At 60.0% G+C, this 16396-nt stretch overlaps 1 protein-coding gene across 3 annotated transcripts; it reads left to right on the top strand.

The window, feature by feature from the left end:
* Positions 1-382: 382 nt before the first annotated feature.
* On the top strand, positions 383-16141 carry LOC119258035 (serine protease 52-like). Of its 3 annotated transcripts, none has more exons than XM_037526542.2 (9): positions 383-512; positions 1314-1361; positions 1847-1938; positions 2560-2813; positions 3718-3857; positions 9920-10112; positions 10811-11052; positions 12199-12320; positions 12856-13343. In XM_037526542.2, exons 1-9 carry the CDS (start codon positions 452-454, stop codon positions 12892-12894), a joined length of 1191 nt encoding a protein of 396 aa, XP_037382439.1. In that variant the 5' UTR covers positions 383-451; the 3' UTR covers positions 12895-13343. The 3 variants fall into 3 exon arrangements, with proteins under 3 accessions (XP_037382439.1, XP_037382438.1, XP_037382437.1); XM_037526541.2 differs by lacking the exon at positions 12856-13343 and adding an exon at positions 15858-16141 and having other exon boundaries at positions 384-512; positions 1892-1938; XM_037526540.2 differs by lacking the exon at positions 12856-13343 and adding an exon at positions 15858-16141 and having other exon boundaries at positions 384-512.
* The last annotated feature ends 255 nt before the right edge of the window (positions 16142-16396 follow it).

Genomic DNA, 16396 nt, shown 5'->3' with positions numbered 1-16396 from the left:
CTACGGCAGCCCCCGAGCCCCACGCATGCTCCTCTTTCTTTTAATGCACGGGGGACTGTACGGCCCAACTCAATGCCGAGGCCCACTTCACCTCACGAGAGTCCCAATCCCTCAGCAGGACGTGGCAGGCTCCCAAAACCTGACTCAAGAGAATACAAAACCTCACCAATTGCTCTTTAATGCCAAAGAAGATGCCAGAATGCATGGCTCCCCAGCGGCTCGGGCAGGTGTGCGGGCACGTGCGGCCTGTCCGACACGCGTCCCTCCACCCTCACCGTGGAGGGCGGGGCCGTGCTGGGGCCAGGCCGGCCCTCCCTCCCGCTGCCCCCACCTTGCTCACTGTGAAGTCACCGCCTGCCCTGCCTGCGGCTGGGAGGGCCCGCGGGGCTGCTGGCAGTCATCAGCTCTGCCCGGAGCGGGCTGGGCCGTGCTGGGCTGGAATGCAAAGAAGATGCTCCAGCTGCTAATCCCACCGTTGCTGGTGCTCAGGGGACTTGCTCAGGGGGATCCAGGTCTGTGCCAGGCTCACTGCAGCGCTAGCAGCAGGCCGAGCGGCCAGAGGGTCTCGGAGCCCTCTGTGGCTTTCTCGGGCTCTTAATCATCTTTCTCTGCCACTTGTAGTGTGGCACCAGGCGCAGGGCAGGCGACGGGGGCAGGGGGCAGGAGCTGGCGGGCCTCCTTGACACCCCTCAAATCTTCACTCTCTCTGGGCTCTCTGGCCCCTCCCATGGTCTCCCCACCGCTCCCCGCTGCACGCTACGGCTCCTGCTACCCCGTCCTCTGTGACACCGCCGGGTGTGCTCAGCCTCCCAGCCGAGGTGTGCCCGCTGGCGCACGCCCACACCCCTTCCAGGAGCCGCCATCAGGCACGCGTGCCCTGAGCCCATGCGCCCAAGCGCCTCCTGCATTCGAGGCCTCAGGTGACAGTCACAGAGGCCAAGGGCCAAAGCCTGAGCATCTCCGTTCCCCTATCCTCGCCCAGCGCAGGGGGAGGCGAGAAGCGCAGGTCTTACCCGGACAGGCGGGAGGGGAGGCCAAGAGCTCAGGAAACAAGACGAGCCACGAAAGCGGATTCTTGAACGTGCTCCTTGAACGTGCCTTTGGGAACAACCCCCAGGGCGGGACCCGGAGCTCTGAGGCGCAGGGGCAAGGAGCGCCAACACTGCAGCTTCTCCAGCCTCTACACCGCTCTTTGTAAACGCATTGAGTATCTTTGGGGGCCCAGGGCTGGGGATAGGTGGCAAAGGAGTCATATTCATTCATTTCAGTGTTTTGCCGAATATTTACCTGCACTTCTGCTCTTGTGTTCCCAGCCTCCAGATCCCCGGACCCCCTGCATCCACCCAGCCGTCCCAGTGCAGGTTGGCACACAGGCTCCTGGGGAGAGCGCTCCAGGCACCCCGTGTCCTCAGCCCACCTGCTCCCAGGAGGGGTTTCCCACTCGCGGGACGCTGGGACAGCTCTGGCCTGGCGGGAACCCAGCAATGCCCTGGCCGTCCCCCCTGCAAATACCCCTTCTCCTTTGAGTCTGACCCCAACTGCCTTGCCCAGCCCTGGGGCGTCCCGAGAGTTCCGTCCTCTCTGCGCAGGGACTCCCCTGGGGCGGTTTGTGACTCTGGGCACTGAGCTCTCCCCTCCACATGCCCCTGCTGTGTCTCCTGAGCGGTCCCTCCCCGTGGCCCCCGGCACCCCTCGAGGTACTGCGAGGGCAGCGCTGGAGGAGGTGTCTTGGGGGGTCTCCTGTGACCTGCTCGCAGCCCCAGCCCTGGGCAGCGGCGGGCGCTAGGCGTGCAGAGAGGCTTCCTCCTGCTCGCGTGGACAAAGGCCCTTTCTCTCTTCTCTCAAGTCCAATGTGGCCACAGACCTGCCTTTTCAAACTCATCGTCCTTAGACTTCCGTGAGCTCTTTGAGGTCCAGAAAGGCGAGTTCCCGTGGCAAGTGAGTATCCAGCTCTCGGGGAAGCACCTCTGCGGGGGCTCAATCGTGCACCGCTGGTGGGTTCTGACAGCCGCGCATTGCTTCCCGAGAACCCTGTAAGTGTCCGCGGCCGCCCAGCTCACCCCTGTCTGCTCAACTGCTTAGGGGGCCAGTGCACCGGGCCCCGAGGCCATGGGCTTTCCGCCTGGCCTGTTGCCCCTGGCTCTGCACCCAAGCCCTGCTCCCACCCTCGCTCGGCTCGTTCACCGTGTCCAAAGCGGGCTGCTAAGTTTGCACCAGCATTGATACTCCGCGAGGGCCCCGCGCTGCAGGCCGCTGACTGCGAGGGCCACGCCTCTCGCTGTGTCCCTCCTCCTGCCCTGGGTGGGGGCATCGCGTCCACACGATGGCCCAGGCCCGTCCTCAAGGGCTCATGTTCTGTTCTCCCCACGCCTCAGTCCGTTCCTGGGGTCAGAGACGCCTCCCAGACGATAGTGCCCGGGTCAGAGACCTGTGGTCCGGCCCCGTCCGCACCCTGGCCGCTGCCGCCCTCACTGCCCGTGTCCCGAGGCCGTTCCGCTGCTTAGCCAGGTGGACTAGGTGTAACCACACTGCATCTGGGGCTGTTCTCTTCGCTCTTAGACTGGACGTAGGCATGGGAAATGTCACCGTCGTCATGGGCGGCAGGACGTCCAAGGACGCGGGCCTGGAGAGAAAGCAGGTGCGGAAGATAGTCGTGCACCGAGATTACCAGCCGCCCCGCCCAGACAGCGACCTGGCCCTGCTGCTGCTGGCCACGCCCGTGCAGTTCACCAGCTTCAAGAGGCCCATCTGCCTGCGGAAGCAGGAGCGGAGCTGGGGCCGCTGCTGGATGGCAGAGTGGGTGCGAGCGCGAGGTGGGTGCCGGCCGGGGCTGCCCGCGTGAGGCAGCGCGTGCTTGGGTGACTCGGGCTGGAATCTGCTCACGCTTCCAGCTTAGGGATCCGTGAGCTCCTCCACCTCGCCCCCCTCCGCCTTCCTCCCCTGTAGAGCGAGGGAACGTCCCCCTCAAGTGGGTGAAATGCATATTCCTGGTAAAAGCCTGGAATACAGCGGGATTTCAAGACCCGAGGCTGACGGTCACCTTTGGGGAGCACAGAGCGCGGCGGCGAGGCCCACGTGGGCTCTCCGCCAGGGGTTTCGCCGGCTTGGTCCTTCCTTCACCGGGGCTCCAGGATGCGCTGCTCCCCGCCTGCTCACCACCCCAGGAAACCTGGAGAGCGGCTCCAAGCCGGTGACTCCCCGGCCAAGCCGGCCATCAGTGATGCGCTCCAGCTGGCCAGGCTGGGAGGCGCTCGGGAGGGCAGTGGGGTGGGGAGCAAGCAGCCCGGGCACCTCTGGGAGGAGGGTTAGCGCCTTCCCTCAAGGGGGCCCGAAGGGCCATCGTCCTGGCTTCTCCACTGGCCCAGCACGGCCCTGACGACCCTGCCTCAGCCCTGGGGCCCTTCTGAACCTCTGTCCAGGACAAAGCCCGGGTGTGGGGAGATGGCGGAGCCCCAGAGAAAGGCATCTCAGGGGACTCACCCTACCCAGGCTGGGACTGGGCTTCGGGACGCGGGTGCAGAGGGAACAAACAGAGCCGAGAGGACCCCTCCGAGGAGACGCCAGAGGGGGCTGAGGGGCTCCAGCACTCGGCCTCCTGCCCTCCACGTCTGTGGTTTGCGGAGTTCTCGGCACTCCAGGGCCTCCACCCATGCGCGGGCCTGGCACCGCCAGTGGCGTGGGCAGCGCTCATTCCCACCCGCTTCCTCACTTTGCCAGACCAACACGACTCACACATCTACCTGCAGAAGCTGCGGCTGGTGCAGCTCCCCTGGAAAGAATGCAGCAGGAGGGTGGAGCAGCTGTCCAGGAGCACGCTCTGTGCCTGGAAGGAACCAGGCACCAAAGGCCACGGCCAGGTACGCCCCTGCCCTGCGCCCTCCACCCCCACCCCTCTAGGTGCTTGGGAGGGAGGCCCCTGCCCACCCCAGGACCCCGCCCCGCCCTCTTGCTGGATGAGCTGACAGCTTGCAGACCGTGCCTCCCCCCCACCCCAGGGAGACGGTGGGGCGCCGATGGTCTGCACCAACTATGGATCCCAGAGGCTCTTCCAAGTGGGGGTCTTCAGCTGGGGCGTGAGATCTGGCGTCAGGGGGAGGCCCGGCATGTTTGTGTCTGTCCCTCACTTTATCCCGTGGATCTTGGAGGAGATGGAAAAGGAGGGCAAAGCCTTCACCACCTCAGGGGCCGGGGCGCGCCCCCCGCCTCCTGGTCTGCAGCCCCTGTTGTTGCTGGGCGTGGGGGTGCACATGCTGCTTAGCACCATGTTCCCTGGTGATGCACCAAGTCCCTGAGCCCTCGCCCCGTGCCCCTCCGCCCCTGCTCCTCTCCCTCCTCGCCGAGCACCTGCGGAGATCTGGATGGAAAAACCTCTACGCCGGGCCCTGGGGGCTCCATGTGGACTCAGGGCTCCCGAGCCTCAGTCTAGCGAAGGAAGATCGAGCAGAGCCCAGGAGAGGGGCGAGCAGCGGGCCAGGGACCAGAGGCTGCTCCAACAGCGGGGCAGGGAGCCCAGGACGGCCTGGGGACCTCGCTGCCTGGTTTCCGGGCCTCTACCTGCAGAAGCTGTGCCGGCGGCCAGGGGATCCACTCAGGCATTAAGAACTTCCATCACCCTGACTTCTTGCGTTTCTCAGTAGCTTCCTTAGCCCCTCTCCAGGACACAGCGCGGCGGCCGGCGACCTCCCCGTTAGTCAGGGGCCCAGACACAGGAGGCCCACGTGCTGTCACCTCCTGGGGTGCAGGGAAGCGCTTCCCGTGCACTTTAGAGGTGAAACAGGGCGGGGTGTGTTTAGAGACACCTCCCCGCCCCTCCCCTCCATATTATCCACACGTGAAGCTAAAGCTAGGATGATGGGGCGACGAGGAAGCCGCAGCACCCACTTTCTCTCCATGCATGCTGATGGCTGCGTGAATCGTTCCTCCCAGGCGAGCAAGCGCGGGGCGCGAGGGCGAGAAAGCCAGCAGGCCCTTCCCCCCAAGGACGCAGAGTAGAGAGTCGGCCAGGCTGACAGACAGAGGATACGGATCCAAGGACATGGGGACCAAACAGCTCAGGGGCTGCTGGACGAGCCTCCCCGGGTCCTCGCTAGCTGGGTTCTGCCGTGGAGGCCCGGGCCGAGGACGTGCAGGCGGCCATCGAGCAGGCCTGTGGAGCCCACGCGGGGCCCCGTCCGCCCTCAGACCCCTCGTGTGCACAGGGGCTGTGACCTTGCCGCGGACGTCACGCCTGGAGATGCACCCAGATACCGTGTCACGGGCTGCCCTAGTGACTGCTTTGATGGGCTATGACTGTTTCACTGATTTTTTAAGGTTTTCCCGGGAAAAAGAATCAACAGCCAGCAGACGGGTGGGGGGCGGCGGACAGGGAGGAGGGAACGTGAAGGGGGACACGCAGAGGTTTTAAAAGCTGCCCCCTGGATTGTGGGGCTGGTGAGTCTGGAATCTGCAGGCCAGGTGTGTCTTGAGCCTGAAGACAGCGCGGAGGAAGAACTGCTGCTTTTTACATACCTTGCCATGATTTATAGAAAGTAAATGGAAAGGACAAAAGAGAAATTTTGAAGTATCTGCAGCTTCTCATTCTGAGAACTCAGAGGCAGCAGCAGCGCCCGCGGGCGGGAGGGGCCTCCAGGAGCATCAGCGCTCCCCCCAAAGCCGGGCTGTTTGGGGCGCTCCTCCAGCGGTCTGGGGGGAGCCTTTGCCCATTTCAGCCCCTCCCAGAGGCCAGCGGCTCACCCCGACTCGTCACAGGCCATCTCCCTCGGGGGGCTGGGGCCTCTGGAGGCCGAGCAAATCCACTTCCTCGCACGCCGCAAAGCTGCTCACCAGGGGCCGGCGGGTGGGGGTCGGTGAAGCCGCCTGCTCTGTTGGTCCTGCTCTAGAAGGTGCGGTCAGCCGCGGGCGCCAGCGGGGCAGCCAGCAGGGAGATGCCGTCGGCAGCAGGTAGCCGAGAGTCAACGTCGTGGCTCCGGCATTTGCCAGGCCTGGCTGGGCCCGCGCCGCTCCTTGGTCTCCCTGCCTGCGTCCTGGCTGCTGCTGCCCTGTGGATGGACACCCTGAGGCTGGCGCCGGCTGACCAGCGCCCCTAAACCCCGCCGGGGTGAGCTCGGTCCGCTGTTGAGGTGCACCTGCTCGCTGTGCCCCCTTGCCTGCTGCCTCAGAGATCCTCACGCCCCCAGCCCTCAGCCCCTCCCTCCTGATGCACCAGTAGGTGGGAGCAGCCCCGACGGCGGTGGGGCTGGCCGGGAAGTCCTCCCATGGTGAGGCCCAGGGCTGCAGTCCCACACCGACCCCCCGCACCTACCCCCACACCCCAGGGGGTGGGCTCACGGGCATCACCAGGGCCTGGACCCAGGAGGCTGCCAGCTGTGGCTCCACCCAGGGCCCCCATTGTGACCTCGGCGGTCAGACAGGCTGTGCGCCGGGGACACAGAGCCCAGCCCCGCTACTTGCCAGTCTGTCCTGAATATGCACGGTCCCCCCCGAGGCCTCTCCGTGGGCTCGAGCCAAGACCCCGGCCAACGACAATGGCAGCATGGAGAGGCCCCAGAGCAGCCATCCTGCTGCGGGTCGCCCTGCTGCTGCCCTGGGCACACGATTCCCTGGCATGTATGTCTCCCGCGGCTCCTTGTCCTGGGTCTCCCCTGCTTGCCCAGGGCGGGAGAAGAGTCACCTGGGGAGCTGGTTGGAAAGGCCAAGTCCTGATTCCGTGGCTCTGGACTGGATGCAGGGGGTGGCCCTTCCTCAGCCCCCAGGGGATCTGATACGGGGGGTGCCCTGGGCCAGCTAGGAGATGTTGCTCCCACATCCCCCAGCGTGAAAGTTACATGTGGAGGAGCCTGGGTGCGTGTGCGCGCGTGTGCGTGTAAGATGTGTTTGTCTAAAGATGCCATTTGAAGGCCGGAATCAGATGCTCAGGCCAAGGTGGTACAGGCAGAAGTGCCCTGAGGTCTGCGCTGGGGGCTGGCAGAGGAGGAGGATCCAAAACGAGGGGGAGGCGGCACGGCCCCCGGCATGGGCAGAGGCCCAACAAGCACATTCCTCCAGGGAAAATCCTGCTTGGAGAGGGCCCCACAATGAGCCAAGAGCCTTGGGCAAAACTGAGACTTCTTTCTCCTGGTGAAGACGCGATGCCAAACGCCACCCTCCAAGTCACCGCCACGCCACGCAAGCAGCAGGCACGTCAACACTCACCTCCTTATCTGTGTAATAAGGCGAGGACTTCGAGGGCCACAGAGGGTCCGTTGTGCCGCCAGGGCACACGCTTGCCAAGGATGGAGCCAGCTCAGAGCTGCTGACTCCAGTCCCACCTCCCGCCCTCCTGACGCGCAGGCCAGCGGGGTGCGTCCAGACCGCCGTCCCTCCACAGAGTCCTCGCCTCATCCCCGCCATTCTTTCTCTCTGTTGCCAACATACTGGCAGGATCTTTTGGGGGAAAGAGAATTGCTGAGACCCCCTAACAGTGCAGGCAAGGGGGAGCCACTTAGATTCAAAAGGCTGACGTCTCCTGTCTCAAGCTGGCCGGCCCATCCCCGGCTGGAGGCCCAGGGCTCGCTCCAGGAGACACAGAGTGTGGAGTGACTTCTTCAGCAGCACCTGCCGGGGCACATGCGCCACCTCCCCCCTGGGGAGCTTCGCGCTGGGCGCTGGTGGACCAAGAATTCATTTGGGTCTGGACCTACAGAACGCATTAATCCCCTGGGCTCCCAGGTAGCCCTTAAAATTCACACCCACGGTTCTGTTTTCCGGGGAAGCTCTGCTTCTAGGTAATTTTCAACAAAGTTGAACTATTCGGCATATAAAAATAGGGGAGAGCTTTTAAACGTGGGTGAGACTGAGCATGCACATAAATTTACATTCCAGTTTGCACGACCCTTGGCAGCCTAACATAATGTCGACACAGCATTTAAAATGTTCTACTTGAAATTGCATGCCCCTTAAGGAGAAATTAAGAATAAGGTGCTAAATTTTGCTTCAGTGTTTGCATGTAAGAATTTAAATAGTTATGTTTTATATTCATGCAATTTAGGTAAATATATGTCCCCTCATCATTTTGAAAAGTACACTGCTTTGGAGCTGGAAAGAACCTTGGAGATAATCAAACCCCTCATTTTATGGGCCGCCTGTTCCACTGCAGAGAAAGCCACAAGGTTCATGCATATGTTAAAGCACACGCCCCTCCTTTGGCCGCCCCAGCCTCTTCTGGTGTCCCAGTCACAGGTCAGCCTCCATTGTGTGCCATTCCCAACAAGTAGGGTACCCCAAGACTCACACTTCTGCAAGATTTTCCACCCACCGACGCACGCACCATCTAAACAGTCTGATGCCACATCTTTAAGAAAACCCCACAGGGGCTGAGCCTTCCTTTCTCTTATAGTCCTTCTAGTCTGCAGCTCCCCAGTGTCTCGCTCCCCACCTGGGCACGCTCCATCGGCGATATCCTTCCTACCTCTGAGGTTCCACACTGACCACCTGCCACTGGCCCCACAGTCTATGAAGGGAGCCTCTGGCCAGCACCCGTGGTGGACGCTCCCCATGGAGATTTCCAGGTCAGGCTCCCTCGCAGCCTTGAACTTGGGGCCTGTTCTTTGATAGCCAGAGCTCGAGTCTTCATGTCCATCCCTGTTGAGTTTGATGCTGATGGTTCATGGGGTTTGGATCTGGCCGAGGAATTTTTACTCCAGGTTGTGCGTTCTGTCAAGGCCGCCCGCCCAGCTCGTGGCATGCATCAGGCACTTCTCTCTTCTCCCCAGCGAGAGATGGCCGGTCCGTCTAAGGTGGGGAGGCGTCCACTATTGCCAGCCGTAGGCCCTCCGAGTCTCTGCAGAAATCACCACAGGTCGCCTCTGCTGAGCTCGAGGCCCCTCCGGCCCTGTTCTGCCCAGCGCCTGCAGCAGCTGCATCCAGCAGAGGGCCCCGGGCCCCTGCCCTCCAGGAGGAGCCTGCCCGCCTCACTCGGGGGGCGCGTCCCTGCAGGTGGGCACGGGGTTGATGCTCGGTGCCTTGGATCTAATGTCTCCACCGCTGTGACTCTACCTCGGTGCTCCGTCGCCCACCCCAGCGGTGCTGCCGGCAGACTCCGCAGCCAGACTGCCCGGGCTCAAATCCTCGCTCAGTGGGGTCCTTACAGCTGGGTCCGGCCAGATGTCCTGCCCTCAGCCTCGCCTCTGTTGTGTCACCTTTAAAACGGGGCAAAAATAATTTGCGCTACCTCACGTGGTTTGTGTGGGAGCTAACTTAATCTAGACCAAACCGGGCTATTTGCCTGGACGTGGTAAACCCTCAGCAGTTGGGGTTGTGAGGTGCTCGGCTTTCTGCCCGTGGTGCTCAAATGACTCCCAAAGGCATCCAGAGACGCCAAAGCACTCCTATCACGCGGACCTGCCCCAATTTTTCTCTCTCTCAAGTTGCAATTAGGATGATCCCTAGAAGAAAATGGGGTGAAAGATGGCGCCTCTAATAACAGGAGATGCAGAGGTCTGGGGCCTGGGTCTGTGTCGTGCACTGGAGAGGCCTGTGGAAATGCGTGTCCAGGGCTGAGGAGGACCATCTGGCCTCTCGCGAGGCCCCGTTTTCCAGAAAGCAGTGAAGCTAATTTGAAATGAGTGAACCTTCTGCTTGGCCTCCCTTCCTCACTGGGGTGCCCTGGCAAGAGCCGGCCTCTCCCCTTTGTCCCCCCACACAGACCCGCGATGGAGATTCTCCCAGAAGGAAAACCCCAGTGGGGGCAGGCCCTGGTGCCAGGGCACCTTCTCTGGCGTGGGGCCTGGGGCGGGGCTGTCAGTTTGCTGGGGGCCTGCTGAGTTGCTGCCGTCTGTGTCGGGGGGTGAGGCCTGGGGGTCTGAGCTCTTGCTTCTCACAGGCTGAGCGAACAAGACTGGGTCCTGAGCTCTCGTCCCTCTTCCTCGGTTTCTGCTTTTAGTGATGTGTGGCAGGGCAGAAAGCGACAAGTCCAAGAACACAGACGTGCTGCCCGTCGTGAGGGGCGAGCCGGCCGACATCCTGGCGTTCCCGTGGCAGGTGAGCCTCCGCATAGAAGGAAAACACATCTGCGGGGGCTCCATCCTCAGCGAGTGGTGGATCCTGACCACGTCCCACTGCGTCAGGGACGTGACGTAAGCGCTGGGAGTTTTGTGCTGAGGCTGGTGTGGTCAGGCCTGCCCCGTACTCTTATTCTTCTCCAGGCCTGTGGCTCAGGCTTGTCCCGCAGACACCCAGAGCAGCCCACCTGGTGCCTGCCCCGCACAGCAGCTGGGAGGACTTGCTCAGGTTGCTTGTGACCCAGAGGCAGGACAGACATTCTGTGGGCTTCTCCCATCTTGCTGAGTGCAGGGTCCTGGCCACAGTGGGGCCCTGTGGTCAACGTGTGTGGCCCCATAAGTCAAAGGGTAGAACGGCACACCAGCCATCCCCCTGAGCACCTGCTCCCTCGCCTGCGGGTTGGCGAGCCCTGAGCAGGGCTAGGCCCTGAGGACCCCTCTGAGGCCAGGGATCAGAACTTCTGGGTCTTCCAGGCTGGACACAGCCAGCCCAGGCCGCAGCAGACTGGGCAAGGCCTTCACCTGCTCGAGTGCCGCAGCTTCCAGGCGTTTGTCCAGGGCACTGACAGGTGAGGCCAAGAGATGCTTGGCCACAGGTAGGGCCGGAGGCAGATGTGTGTCCAGTGGGGCCTCTGTTCCTGGCTCCACGACCAGTGTGGCCCCAGCTGCCTCCTGCCTCCAGCTCTCAGGCCCTCGGCCTCGGAGGGGCGGGGTTCTCTGCTCTTCCGGCCCTTCTGCCACTCGCCCTTTCTCTCTTTTGGTTTTGAAATAAGATCCGCCCTGGAGATTTCCTACAGTGGAGAAAAAGTTAACAATGACAAGCTGATGAAGATAAAAGTGGTCAAGATAATCAGTCACCACAATTTCAACAACTGGGTCCTTGACAACGACATCGCGCTGCTCCTGGTCGAGTTCCCCATGAGGCTGGGGGCCGCGAGCTTCCCCATCTGCCTGTCAGAGGTCACGGACATGAAACGATGGGAGAACTGCTGGGTGACCGGATGGGGCTGGACAGGTGAGGTTTGCGAGGCGCAGCGGGTGCTGGGCACTCTGCGGGCCTCGCGGAATCTGCCTGCGGATCTGGGGGGTCCAGGACTTGTTCACATGACGTGCCGCCTCCTCTGAGTACAGGGGTCATCCTTCCTGGGCCTTCCTGCATGTTTTTATGGCCAGACCATGGAATAGTAGCCCTAAAAAGAGCGCCAGGAATAACCAGGAGAAGTTTTTTCTGAGTATCGGTGATGTGGAGGAATTTTGAGGGACGTATTTTTGGGCCTATGGGTGGCAAAGTGGCCTGACCTCCAGGTAGTCCCATGGGTGCCCCCAGCCCAGCGCTGCGCCAATGGATGTCACACATAGCCCCTGGGTGGAGAGCTCGGTGGCTAAAATATTTGAAAACCACAATTCCAGGCCGAGGAGAAGGAGATAAATGACTATAAATGCATCTTTCTAGAGAGACCCGGGCCTGCTCCTGCCACGTTCCCCGCCAAGCCCCACCACAGTGCCCTTTTGTCTTTCTTCGTGGTCAGTGTGCCTTGCCCTGTAATCCAAAGGGCAGAATAAACGTTTTCCAGCCCATGCTGCCCTTCCATGCTGGCACCCAGGTGCCCCCACAGCTCAGAGCCCTTTTAGAAGTCCTGTTTGGGAAGGGGCTTTTCATGAGCTCCCAACGGGGCAAAAAGAGAGTCACCCGCTCAGCTCCGGGCTCTGATGCTTCGTTCTTCGCTGGCCGCCTCCATGTCCCGGGCGGTGCTCTGGGGACTCAGCAACCGGCCACCCCCGGCCGGGGGGCGTCTAGGTGCTGGGCTCACCTCCACCCTTCAAGGGACCCAAGTCCATCTCTGTGCCAGGGACCCCATGTCGTGGGTTCTCGTCACATCCTCACGGACTGCAGTGAAACACCATTCTGGGACCCTCCCTGGGGCCTGGAACCTTCAGCGGGGTGAGGAGAGGGCCCGCTCGGGCTGAGACCTGGGCCTGGGAGCTCTGGTTCAGCGTGGGTGGGCCTTGGGTGTCCCCGACACCCCTGCACCCTTTCCTCCTTCAGCCCACGTGTAGGTTGTTCTGTGGGCCCCGGGGTGCTCTCTGGCATTGAGGTAAGGAGACATAGGTAGGCGGGTGGCCTCCTCAACACTGCCCCCCTGCCTCTCCCCTGGGGCAGCTCCCCTGCAGAAGGTCAGCATGGAGCTGGTCCCATGGAAGAAGTGCTTCCCCGTGCTTCCCCTGATCACCAAGAACATGCTGTGTGCCCAGAATTCCCACGGCAACAAGGACGCCTGCCAGGTAATGACCGTGCCCGGCCTGCCCCCCTCCGGCTGGGCTCCTAGGCTGCTGTCACCAGCCGTCTCCAATGGGTGGGCGAGAGCGGCCGCAGGGGCTTCTCTCCCGGGTTGGAGGCGGCAGTGCAGAGCTGATGTCCGTGGGGACCGTCCTGTGAAGGCTCTGGCGAGGGCCCCGCCCGGCCTTCCTGGTCACTCCTGGCACTGGACACCTCTTCCCAACCTCTGCAGCCGCCTTCCCGGGGCGCCTACCCCCGTGTCTCTCCTCTGCTTTCTTTTCTCCCGAGGGGGACCAGTCGCTGGGTTGGCGCTCACCCCAGGCCAGTGGGACTTCATCTTCATTTAGCTAATTGTGCCTGCAAAGTCTCGAGGTTGGATTCGAGGTTCTGGGTGGACATGAACTTGGGGGAGATCCCACTGAGGTGGCACAGATGCTCTGTAGCCCAAGGGAGGCAGTGCAGGCCAGCGGCTGGGGCTCCCCTGGGCCCCCTCTGGCTCCTCTGCCCACTGCCTGTGACTCTCCCCGCCCCCACTACCAGGGCCTTCCCGATCTCTCATCTCCAAAGGGGAAGTACTGAGATCTCCTACCACTGAGAACTGTCGCCAAAACTAAGTCAACACCCCATGCGAAGTGCTTTGGAGGTGCATGCAGAGCATCGGGGGTCACCAGCAGCGTGAAGATGTGGCTTTATCGATCACCACCTCGCTCACCTGTCCAGTGCCCAGAACTGCTCCTGCAGACACACAAGCGCACATGAACTAGGCACACGACGGGCGATGGAAAGACTAAGGCGCAGGGAAGCCGACCGCCTGGCAGAGGACCCGGCAGGGCGGCAAATTACAGACCCAGAGTCTAACGGGCCTAGGTTTTGCAGCTAGAGAGCCATCTGGGGTTCCGGTAGAAAGGGGGCTCCCCATCTAGCAGTGCAGTCTGGCCAAGCCCAAGTTTGCTTGGATGAACACCCACAAAAATGATGGGTGTTCAGGGCCCAGTGCTGCCCAGCTCAGTGACGGACGGCGGTGTCCGGCCGGGGAGGGGTGATGGCTGGTTACCTCCTGCATAAAAACCGAGCCTTCGAGAGCTGAGGAAATTCTCCCATCCTTCCAGCCTAAGTGTTCAGCCAGGGCTGGAGCCAAGGTCCGCTGGGCTCCCGAAAGTGCCCCGTGGTGCGCGGGACGTCACGCAGCCCTCGCCTTGGGGTGGTGGACTTCCTCGCGCTAACGGCAGGTCACGGGCCGTGGCAGGGACCTCCAGGAATCTGGTAAAGGACAGCTGGGTCCAAGTTCATGGGCACAGCGATGTTCATGAGAACCATCTGGTTGAACAACAAAAGTAACTCAAACTGTGTAAGGCTGTGATGGCCTAGAGAGGAGCGCCGAGGGGGGTGCGGGAGTTCAGGGGAGCTTGGGGGAGCAGAGCACGTGCACAGGCCAAGGGGTGAAGTTGTGCTCCCAAATTATATAGTTTTGTAAATGCATGGCAAATCAATAAAATTTGATTTAAAAAATGTGGTTTAAAAAAAATCAAATAAATCCATATCCTGCCTTTTTGGTTTGGTCGCTTTGGATTTGGATTTGGGGGAAGCACCGAAGGGTGGCCTTTTCGCCTTCTCTGTGTGTCTTTAATGTTCTCAGAAATAAATCTTGGTCTGTTACGTGGCGGTATGTCCTGCCTGATCCTAATCATGATAAAGGTCCTATTAATAATGATGGGTATTTGCAGACACCAGGGATGTGGAAAGTTAGATTTGACTAAGGAGTTGCCTCTTCATGCTCTGAGTCAGAGACGTTGATTTCATCTGAGCTCATAGTAAAGAAAGTTCCAGTGAGACAGATGTGTGCGGTGCCTTCCTCTATTTCTTCTCCAGCCCACTCCCCAGAGAAAGCACCGTCGCCTGCTCCCCTCTTCCGGAAATACTCTCTCGGCACGCGTGAGCGTGTGTGTCTGGGTCCTTACTGACGGATGTCATTTTCGGTAGACCGCATGTTCCTTTTCCTTATTTGAATATCCTGATTACTTTATAAAGTTCCATGAATCTTTAATAGAGTTTTCAACACGGCCCCAAAAGGTTTGGGGCATGAGAGCGGGTATTTCTCACTTTTCAGAGAGTGTTGTCTGTCCCACTTACTTGTGATTATTCATCAGTCTCTTTCATGATGTTAAAAACTGTTTAAAATTTAATGTTTTTAAATCCCAGTGCAATATTTTGACACAGCTTTTGTATTTTTTTTTTGCATTTGCACGTATCAGCTAGCGTGCCTGTTATATTCAACCAGCAACCCCTTCTGAGGCAGGATGCAGGTTTGTGTCTGCTTTTTGCTGTTATAAACAAGACAGCAAGAGCAAATTGAGACAGCTAAAAAAGTGCTTAGAGGCAAGATGGACTAGAAAACTTACTCTTTGGCACACCAGAATGAACACATGCAACGGAGTGACGATGGCGGTGGTGATGATGGCGGTGGTGATGATGGTGGTGGTGATGATGGAGATGGTGATAATGGTGGTGGTGATGATGGTGGTGATGATAATTGTGATGACGGTGGTGATGATGGCGGTGGTGATGATGGTGGTGATGATAATTGTGATGATGGTGGTGATGATCGTGGTGATGGTGATGATGATGGTGGTGGTGATGATGGCAGTGGTGATGATGCCAGTGGTGATGATGGCGGTGGTGATGATGGTGGTGATGATAATTGTGATGACGGTGGTGATGATGGCGGTGGTGATGATGGCGGTGGTGATGATGGCGGTGGTGATGATGGTGGTGATGATAATTGTGATGATGGTGGTGATGGTGATGATGATGGTGGTGGTGATGATGGCGGTGGTGATGATGCCAGTGGTGATGATGGCGGTGGTGATGATGGTGATGATGATAATTGTGATGATGGTGGTGATGATGGCGGTGGTGATGATGGCGGTGGTGATGATGGCGGTGGTGATGATGGTGGTGATGATAATTGTGATGATGGTGGTGATGGTGATGATGATGGTGGTGGTGATGATGGCGGTGGTGATGATGCCAGTGGTGATGATGGCGGTGGTGATGATGGTGATGATGATAATTGTGATGATGGTGGTGATGATGGCGGTGGTGATGATGGCGGTGGTGATGATGGCGGTGGTGATGATGGTGATGATGATAATTGTGATGATGGTGGTGATGATGGCGGTGGTGATGATGTGGTGGTGATGATGGTGGTGATGATAATTGTGATGACGGTGGTGATGATCGTGGTGATGGTGGTGATGATGGTGGTGGTGATGATGGTGGTGGCAGTGGTGATGAGAACAATGGATATTTATTTTTGACCAAATTGCCATTTGTGACCATTGCTTTTGACCAGATTGTGGCCTTGGGTGACCACTGCAGAGCTGGGAGCACAGGCAGGCAGCTGCAGCTTTGAATCCAAACTATATACACGTGCCACCATCAAAGCGCTGCACAGAGCTTTGGTGCCGCGGCTCTGCCTCCATAGGCTGTGGGCGTGACGTGCTATTGTCCCTTCCACTCCCAAACAACTTTTTCTCTCCTAGGGTGAAAATGGGGGCCCCTTGGCTTGCCAGAAAGTAAACAACAAAACGATCTGGTACCAGGTGGGCATCGTCAGCTGGAGCTTGGGATGTGCCTGGGAGAAACGGCCTGGCGTGTACACGAAGGTGGCTAATTACCTGGTGTGGATCAACAATGAGACCACGAAGCTGGGGAAGCCCTACCGGCATATGCCAGACTCTGGGTACAGTTGGCGTCTGTCCCCCAGGACCTTGTTGTTACTGTGCTTTGTGATGCTTCTTCTATCCCAGTGATTAAACACCGTGTTGCCTCAAAATCAAGTGTCCTCTGTTTGTTCAGCAGGAACAAGGGTGGGCTGCAGCACGCGAGGACGGTTCTCTTCCACTGGCCACGCTGAGCTCATCTCACACCAATGGGTACTGAAAACATACCCGGGACCCGCTCCCAGGCCTGTGCTTCCCTGGGACTTGGGGCGGGCTGCCAGATACACCTGAGGCCTCTCACCTCAGCACCTTCACCGGGGTGAGAGACCTGCTCTTCCTCCTCCCCAGCAATGGTGGGA

Source organism: Talpa occidentalis, unplaced genomic scaffold (assembly GCF_014898055.3).
Source record: "Talpa occidentalis isolate TD23 unplaced genomic scaffold, MPIMG_talOcc4v2.1 talOcc4.4, whole genome shotgun sequence".
Classification (NCBI taxonomy): domain Eukaryota; kingdom Metazoa; phylum Chordata; class Mammalia; order Eulipotyphla; family Talpidae; genus Talpa; species Talpa occidentalis.
Note: the sequence above shows the minus strand (reverse complement) of the source record. Positions and strands in the feature narration are given on the sequence as shown.

What these genes read in the sequence shown, in the direction of transcription:
- LOC119258035 (XM_037526540.2), top strand. Translation starts at nt 452, where the DNA reads ATGCTCCAGCTGCTAATCCCACCGTTGCTGGTGCTCAGGGGACTTGCT. An exon ending in ACCCAGCCGTCCCAGTGCAG is followed by an intron (nt 1,362 to 1,846) that starts GTTGGCACACAG and finishes TCTTCTCTCAAG; the next exon opens with TCCAATGTGGCCACAGACCT. An exon ending in GCAACAAGGACGCCTGCCAG is followed by an intron (nt 12,321 to 15,857) that starts GTAATGACCGTG and finishes TTTCTCTCCTAG; the next exon opens with GGTGAAAATGGGGGCCCCTT.